The following is a 9,530-nucleotide window of genomic DNA, read 5'->3' as shown; positions in this document are numbered from 1 at the left end:
TAGCAAGATTATTTGAAAGTCGTCTTTAAACTTTTAATTTATTTGAGCCATTCAGTCGTCAACCTACCTTCGCATGTATGATTCTTGAAACAATAACCAAAAATAAACTCCTAGTTAGTCCTGCAGTATTTCCAAAACGCGGTCTTTCTTTTTTTCTGTAAATATTAAGACTTTCGTTCAGATTTCAATTTTAATAAATAAAACCAAATCTGAACGAAATTCTTAATATCTCAGGTAATGTTAAAAGCACAAAAAAGGCAGACCACATTTTGAAATTGTCAAGACCTTCAATTCGTCTTGCTATAACTGTCATGTTTCATGGGACATCCTGTATGTCCAAAAAGTGGAAAAAGTACAAATGTACACTTTGGTTTTGTGATTATATTCTCTAACCCTTGAGGCTTTAAACACTGTAAGCATGCTTGCATGACTTGCAAATACCAGCTTCACTTGTATTATAAATATAAAAGCAGATTGAATTGTAAATCCCTGCAGTCTGTTTGAAGATATCCAGTAATGATGATGAAACCAAGAACTTTTATTCTCCTAGCCAGGCATTTTCTTTAAATATAGAAATTATTAAAAATCTCTTGAAAATGGCTCTTTAGGCTAAATTACCAATTTATTGTTGGCACACATAAAAAATATTGGTTAAAAATCTATACCTCCTTTTCTTTTACGTTTTAAGTTCATGTGGTCGACAAAAAACTAACAATAAGTTTTGATTAAAAATGTAGAAATATTCTTTCAGCCTCTCTTTTCAGATGTTTGGGATGTTTTTAAATATTTACTTCTCAAACTCTTCATTTTGTATTTTATTTGTTTATTCTATTAACGAACTAGCTTGGAAACCCATCTTAACTTTATAGAAATCTAAACTCTGGGCCGTAGTAAATTTGAATTCAAACGGGACATGCCCAGTTTGTACCGGCCTGCCAGATAACACCGTGTATACTGACCCGATCCTATGGTACAGTACGTCGCCCTAACCAGCCTTACATACGACAGGGGTCAATTTTCTTGGCATAGTCCCGTCGGAGGGCTAACTATGACAACTCCCATGGCGCGTTCAGTTTTTTTTACAGTACCTGGCCTAATCCTAGGCCTATTTGACCGACCTTACTGGCTTAGTCCACCGTGCTTTGTCTATACAAGTCAACACACCTAATTTACAATTTTTCACCAAACCTAAGAACACTACCGTGCAGTTCTATCGAGTACACCAATAAAAAATTGAGACAAATCGGTCAAAGGGTCCCTGAGTTATTATCGGAATTAGAAACAAACAGACAGTCAAACAAAGATTACAAAGATAACCTACAAACCACTAATTACAAAATATTTAGTCTGTTGGGAGCTAAATGTATTCTTGCTGAAAGTACCCTACCAGAGTATATGATAGGTAAAAATAAATCCTATATTTAAACAAAAATACATGAAAAATAGCAAAAGAAAACTTGTACTTTATAAATACTATTAATATAATTTTTAAATTTGAATATAAACATATCAAATGTAAGAATTTACTATCAAGGATAAGATAAGGATAAAAAATATAATAATGCAAAGATAATATTGATATTAATAATAATATTAGTAATAATAATAATAATAATAATAATAATAATAAACTGATAATGCATGCCGATGTCACAATGATATTTATATTCCAGGTGAATATGAGTATGTTTCTGGTGACAACTATGATAAATTTCTGTCTGCTATTGGAATAGGACTTTTTCAAAGGTAATGTTGTTTCATACAAAAGATTAGCTGATTCATATTCAAATATTTATTTTTCAAATCTAGAGTTTTAAATTTTTGTTTTTTTTTCGATATCTGCTACCGAAGAAAGCAAACTGGGAAATAATAAAGTAAGTTTTAATCCCCCCCCCCTTTTGGGAGGGGCCCTGCTAAGTAAAATCTAGTGTGAATTACTTTTGTAAATGTATCTTTTCAATCAATGGTATAAATCTTTGATATTTTAAACTTTGTCTATTTGATCTAGTAGAATTATTGTTTGAAATATTAAATGCTCTACTACGACATCAGAGCTGACAACTTTAGAATGGGATATCCTTAATCCCAATCGGTTAATTAATCTAAAGATTAATAACAAGAGGAACACAAGCATTATTTAATCTGGAGATTATGGAAAAGAGGAGATCAAGATTTAATCTCGATATCCACCATTCTAAAGTTTTCAGCTCAGGTTGTAAAGATAAAAGGGTTAAACAATCTAAATTTTAAGGTAAGTGTTTATGTTGAACAGAAATGAAAGCTCTGAAAAAAAAAAAATTTTAAAACTAACAAAATATAATCTAACAAACTTATAAATTCGAATTTTCAGGACTCTCTTGGCCGCCACATCCCCCAAGCAAACAATCAGGTTTATTCTCAAAAGTTTTAATTATTTATTTTTCATAAATTATATTTATTTACAAATAAAAAGAAAAGGAAATGAGTCTTTGTCACAAACTCTGATTTTTAAATCCCTATATTTTAACAACCCAATGTTGTAGACCTTAGATATTTCAAACTATGACTTCTGTTATATCAAACAATCAAAGTTTGAAATATCAAAGGTCTACATAATTTGGTTGTAGATATATTGGTATTAGAAAATTGGGATTTGTTGCAAAGACTCAATTCCTTTCCGCAAATTTGTTTTAAGCCAAAATAATTTAGTAGAAAATATGTATAATTTTCCACGAAACTGTGCTTTTTAATAAAGCTATTTTATAATTTAAATCCAATTCATGATGTGCATTCATATTTAAAACATCTAATTTTCGGACGCTTTTTATATTTATTTCATCATACCACCATCTTTTTTTGAGACCCAGCTTTGGGAAGTAGTGAAAAGCATAAAAGAATGATATTTTACCTATTTCTCTGATGTTAGGCAGGTCGGTGACGAAATAGAGATAATTGTAGATATAGGTATTGGAGGCAGAATAGCCCAGTCAAACTTTAAGGTTAGTTTTTATTTATTGTTGATCTTGTTTGATTTTACAGAAAGTATACAAAGTGTCTCTGAAAAAAAGTGTATTTGGGCATTTTAGCCTAATAAACATCATTGTTGTGTTTTAAAAAGTGCTCACCCTTAAATCGGAGGAGGGGGGGGGTCGTGGATGAAATTTTTTCCTCTTAAATGTCGTTTTAACCTTCAAAATTAGGCATAATATTCGATAATGTGCTCTGTCCCTTTTCCGAAGATATTAATTGCGTTTTCACCCGATAAACGTCGTTTTTTTCTAATACAATATTTGCCTATTATAGGTACAATGACAATAAATAGGGAGGGGGGGAGGTCGTCGTTATAAAATTTGCTTTAAAATGCCGTTTTAGCCTTCAAAATGTACTCGGTCCCTTTTCCAACTATTTAAAAAAAAATTGAAATCTTTTTTCGTCTTTGAGTTTTCAAAATCCTCAATTCTAACATTGAAAATGAACAATAAAAGTGACTTCCTGATTTTGCTTCAGAAACAATGGAAGAAATTATCATTATTAAAAACTTGTAAAGCCAGAAACAACAATATCTCCAAGAAAGTTTATCCATAAAATTGGGCTTAAGGCGCCCCTGGATCATTTGAAATTACAACGAGAGCCCTTTTCATTAGTGTAAACTAATTTAAATAATAATATATAAAGTATTATTTATGTAAGTACTTTATAGCTTGGATCTCCTTATGTCGAGACAACCTTGAAGGGGGATAAAATTCCTACAATTGCAACACTAGGTAGGTTTTAAGTTTCAAGTTTTAACGTTTTAAACTTTAAGTTTTAAAGTTTAGAAGTTATTTTAAAGTTTTAAATTTCAAATTTTTTGACGTTTTGTAGTTATGAAGTTTTGAACTTTGAATTTTAAAGTTTTGAAGTTTTGGAGATGAGAAGTATTGGAGTGTGAGTTTTGAAGTAAATCTGATCTCAAAGAAATAAGACAAATTATTGTGTCTGGTAAGGAGAACATTTTTCGATAATCTATGAAAATGTTTCCCAGTATAAGAATTTATAAAGTTCGATTCATCCCGAATTCCAGGTAATTCTTGGGTCAATTTATGTATCAGGGTGCACCCCTACTGTTAAAGTCAAGCGCCATATTTTAAGGAATTATGATAAAAAAATCTATTCCTATCTAGAGATAAATACATAACAATTTATCTCTGATCCATCCATATTGGTACAATTTTAACCTAAACTAAAGACACCTGAGTTGCCACAAAAAATTGGCTTTATTAGTTTAGCTGTTTTGACGTTTATTGAATACAAACAGACAAATAAGCTAAATTTTATATTGTGTTTTATAGAGGAAAACAAGTTGAAGAAGGTGAAGAAGCCTGACAACGGTCTCGAGGTCGAGGAGGTCAGAGAGTTCCTTGACAACGGGAACACCATGAACTTGTACCTCAGGTAGAACCAGAACAACTGATAAACATTTAATCAACAATTGAGATAACAAAACAGTGAATTGAAATAACGTGTAAAAAAAATTAGCAAAACGTGGCAAAAATAAAAACAGAACGCTGACGAAAAATACATTTGAAATAAAAAATGTTGAAATTAAAAACGTCGAAAAGTAAAACCTTGCATTATGCCAAATGAAATAACGCAAAAGTAAGCATTTAAATTACGACTTTTAAACATTTTAACCTACCCAATAAACACCTTAATAGAACAAAACTTTTCCTTTTAAACATTCAAATATTTAGTATCTACATGGTTTAATTTACAGATTCTGAGCGTTTACTGTTAATTTGTTTAAAGGCTTATTTTTATTTTTTGCAAATATAACGAATGATAATATGAGTGATGCACCAGCGCATGCATGGGCGGTTTCAGGATTTAAGATTTTATTTTGAGATGTGCCCTTTAAACCTTGATCTGATCTGTGACAATAATGTCGAAGATATTTTCGTTTTTCTAGGTTTATAAGTGTTTAATTGTGATAATTCCTATTGGTGTTCCATTCGCAAGTCACTTTTGTAAAGAAGCCCCAATTAAAAACGATCAGTTTTCAAAATTAAAAACATTGTGTTGACGGAAAACAGCAACACGCTAGACAAATCAGGATAATAGGCCGGTTAGGATTCTGGTGGGGGATGTTTATTATCCCCAGACAATTATTTCCCGATAGGCCGCACAAATACACACACAACAGAGTAACCCCGTCTCAGAAATTCGATAACAAAATCTTTATTTCCTAAAAAATAACATAAATTATAGGTCATGGTTACTTGTACAATGTTATAATGAATATTAATAATGAAAAAATCTTACGAAATATTTGAGTGTGATCGGGGGAAACTTATTGTTGATCAGTATTGAAATACGTTTTTTTTAACTTCTGAAAAATTACAATTGAATAGTTAACGAAATTCACTAATGCTTCTTATGAAAATATTCTTGCTTAATTTTAGTGATTTCACAATAACAAAATGTTTCAAGCTCCGTGAGCCGAAGTACAAAGGAATTTGCGGGCTGAAATTTGGTTTGGCTGTCTCCGACAGGAGATTCGAGTTGAAGACGACATTTTATTTTACAGAGTTCTTATAATTAATGGTTAACACATTGATATCTAACAGTTCTATTCGACTTTTTGGATTCTACAACAACAAGAAATTATGATTTTTTTTTTAAATTGTTAAATCCATTTATTTAGTGTTATTGGAAAGCCTGAAGCCGATGCCCTGAGAGTCTTTAAGAAGAAAAACTAAAAACTATAATTATGAAAAAATATTTATCTATTAATTTAGAAAAACAACCAGTATTATAAAATGAATTAAAGAGGTATATAATTTTAAATGTTTAAAAACAGATTTGAGAAATATAAACAATCTGATATGATTAAAATAAAATTTTTGAAAAATTAATAAAATATTTAAATGTTTGTAAGTTAGATAGATTTGTTTATCTCGCATTTACAATCAGAATAAGGATTTTAAAATGTCTAAAACTGAAGTATTATAGTCTATTTATAAAACTTCCATTTGGCATTATAAGCTATATGTTTCGGTTGCAAGATAACAACTAAAACGACATTTATTTAAATGTTTTCTTGTTCTCGTAGACAAAATTCATACAACATATTTAAATAAAGAGCGTCACATATTATATCGGATTGATCACTGAACTTTAAAGCCAAATTACGCACATATTACTAAAAAAACTAGTATTTTATGCATGCAAATCTTTATATAGCCTTGCAAAATTGTTTTAAATGATTTAATCTTTGTCCCGAAAATCGCAATTAAGAGCTATGAACGATCTAATATAATATGGGACACCCTGTATATAAAGTAATAATCTCTGTTTGGAAGTTGGATGTCGATCATAACTCAGGAACCCCTGGACTGATTTGCCTAAAATTTTGACTGAGGAAGTCGTTAGAGAACCAGGAATTGTTTGGTTTAAAGTTGAGTTTTAGAGAAAGTTTAGTTTTGAAGCAAAGTCTGATCTCTTCGCTTTTACAGAAACTAATGTAAAATTTGGGAAATGTAAAGTTCTTAAACACAACGACTTATCTAAAGTTTTATAAAGTTTGTAAACCCTTTATTTTTTTAAGCAGCCAAACTAGTGGAGAGGGTACAAGGCGACAAAGTGACAAAAACTAGTGGAGAGGGTACAAGGTGACAAAGGGACAAACTAGTGGAGAGGGTACAAGGTGACAAAGTGACAAAAACTAGTGGAGAGGGCACAAGGCGACAAAGTGACAAAAACTAGTGGAGAGCGTACATGGTGACATTGACAAAGGGACAAACTAGTGGAGGGGGTACAAGGTGACAAAGTGACAAAAACTAGTGGAGAGGGCACAAGGCGACAAAGTGACAAAAACTAGTGGAGAGGGCACAAGGCGACAAAGTGACAAAAACTAGTGGAGAGGGTACAAGGTGACAAAGTGACAAAAACTAGTGGAGAGGGCACAAGGCGACAAAGTGACAAAAACTAGTGGAGAGGGTACAACTTTACAAGGTGACAAAGTGACAAACTAGTGGAGAGGGTTCAAGGCGACAAAGTGACACACTAGTGGAGAGGGCACAAGGCGTCAAAGTGACAAACTAGTGGAGAGGGTACAAGGCTACAAAGTGACAAACTAGTGGAGAGGGTACAAGGCGACAAAGTGGCAAACTAATGGAGAGGGTACAAGGCGACAAAGTGACAAACTAGTGGAGAGGGTACAAGGCGACAAAGTGACAAACTAGTGGAGAGGGTACAAGGTGACAAAGTGACAAACTAGTGGAGAGTTATATATATCTATGTATATATTCATTTATATATATATACGGAATTTTCCCCTGACCTAACCTAGCTACAGGGATTCACTAGATTCACACACACGCATTTTTAACGGTATAGGAAGTGAAAGGCCCGCGGTGTTTTGTGTGTATGCTCAAAAATGAAAGTATTTTTATTTGAACCTGTTGTTCAGTTCTTCTCTACTCGCAGGACACTATAGTGATTAAACGTGATTATCAAGCTTATACATTTTTTATTTTAGTTTTTGTTTCACTCATTATAATTTCAAAGAAGGAAATATTGTTTCATGGTTTCAGCCATTCATTCTACATATATCTTACGAAGGAGTAAGGAGCTCATATTCGGAGGTTTTTACAGGGAGAGTTCTACCCCTCATCCTAAATACCGGCCAAGAGCCCTACGTCTTAGCTCCCTCCCACTGCAAACCAAGATGTTTACGCTTTCGCATCAAAAGTTTAAAATGAGTATTTTGCCAAATACTCCTTTTAAACTTTAGATAGAAACAAGCGCGTAGCATTTGTAAAATGAATATGTCTAGCCCTAACTCACCCTCTTCCAAGAACCTCTAACTCTCCCCCCCCTCCATGTTTCTCCATTAATTTATGTGCTCCCCCCTCTATTTATGAATGGAGGATACTTTATAATAAAAGATAAAAATAATGACAGTTAGATACAATCACAGGGTGTCCTATAAAACATGACAAAAGATACACAACTTAAAGATCCTCTATAGGATCATTGACAGCTTATCAAAGACTAAATCTGTTCCATAAATGTCAGGGATCAAAGACGATCTTTAAGTTGTCTCTCGATTATCTTATTTACCGGGACACCCTTCATACAAAAAAAGCGTACATCCGGTTTAAACATGTTAATAATAATTACTTTGCTTTATTCAATATTTACATTGTCAATTTAGGTCAGTTTTTAAACAAATATATTTATATATTTTATCAAACATTTCTCATCAAATGATTTTAATATTAACTTGTATACATAAATAACACAAAGGAAATACATACTAAGCTTTTTACAGTGACAACATGAAAAATAAATTAAAACAATTCTGCACATAAACAGTTAACATGCAGGACAGTGTTGTTTTCTAATTGATTCTTGTCGTGCTCGCGTTAAAGTACGTTTCTTTTGCACTATCACATTTTTTTTAATCTGTTGATATCCAACAATGCTAACAAGAAATCCGTAACTTTAACTGTTAAAAAGGCGGGTTGAATTACGATTGCGCCATGAAAACATTATGAATAAACAAACATAATGGACTATTAACATTTTTAATCTGCTCGACTAACTGTAATCATTTGAAAACAGTTCAGGTTGAGCCTTTCCACAAGAAACTGTTCACGATATTCAAAGTGACCCTTGATAAAAAACAGTACTTGCCTTATTCACAATAAAACCCTTCCACCCTTTATCGGACACTCTGGTACACTAGACGGGCTGGTACACTAGACGGGCTGGTACGCTAGACGGGCTGGTACACTAGACGGGCTGGTACACTAGACGGGCTGGTACACTAGACAGGCTAGTACTCTAGACGTACTGGTACACTAGACAGGCTGGTACACTAGACGGGCTGGTACACTAGACGTGCTGGTACACTAGACGGGCTGGTACACTAGACGGGCTGGTACACTTGACGTCCTGGTACACTAGACGGGCTGGTACACTAGACTGGCTGGTACACTAGATGTGCTGGTACATTAGACGGGCTGGTACACTAGACAGGTTGAGACACAAGACGTGCTGGTACACTAGAAGGACTGGTACACTAGACGGACTGGTACACTAGACAGGCAGGTACACTAGACGGGCTGGTACACTAGTCGGGCTGGTACACTAGACGTGCTGGTACTTATAAGTTATAGTAAACACTACACTAAGCAATCCTTGGACTGGTTCGGATCATGCAACTTTGGAACTTTCGTTCTGAAGAAAGATATGAGGAAGATATCGTCGTTTATCAACCATGAAAAGATATTATTTCTGTTATTTATATAAAATTTTTGCTCAAACAACAGAAAAAAATTGTCTTTAAATCTTTTTTAAGATATTGTCTTTAACTTTTTAAAGCTATTTTTATATAAAATAATTGCTAAAGGGTTGTCAACGTCTGCACTGCAAACGATTGCTATGATATCTTCATTAACGCCGTTAATAAAATTGAAATCGTTAACAAAAGAAAAATTTGAATAAGAACCGAAAATACCGTTTTCGAACGGAACGTTCAGTTCTTAGCGAAATACAAGTCTGTG

General features: G+C 33.1%; 1 protein-coding gene across 1 annotated transcript; it reads left to right on the top strand.

Annotated features, from left to right (window-relative positions):
• The first annotated feature begins 460 nt into the window (after positions 1 to 460).
• On the top strand, positions 461 to 5,778 carry LOC111700860 (myelin P2 protein). The gene is made up of 8 exons (XM_023471921.1): positions 461 to 554; positions 1,347 to 1,402; positions 1,674 to 1,746; positions 2,351 to 2,389; positions 2,906 to 2,978; positions 3,680 to 3,743; positions 4,311 to 4,413; positions 5,663 to 5,778. The coding sequence occupies exons 1-8, from the start codon at positions 517 to 519 to the stop codon at positions 5,715 to 5,717; spliced, it is 501 nt and encodes a 166-aa protein (XP_023327689.1). The 5' UTR covers positions 461 to 516; the 3' UTR covers positions 5,718 to 5,778.
• The last annotated feature ends 3,752 nt before the right edge of the window (positions 5,779 to 9,530 follow it).

Source organism: Eurytemora carolleeae, unplaced genomic scaffold, assembly GCF_000591075.1.
Source record: "Eurytemora carolleeae unplaced genomic scaffold, Eaff_2.0 scaffold366, whole genome shotgun sequence".
NCBI lineage: Eukaryota > Metazoa > Arthropoda > Copepoda > Calanoida > Temoridae > Eurytemora > Eurytemora carolleeae.
The sequence above is the reverse complement of the archived record's forward strand: the minus strand, read 5'-3'. Positions and strand labels throughout refer to the sequence as shown.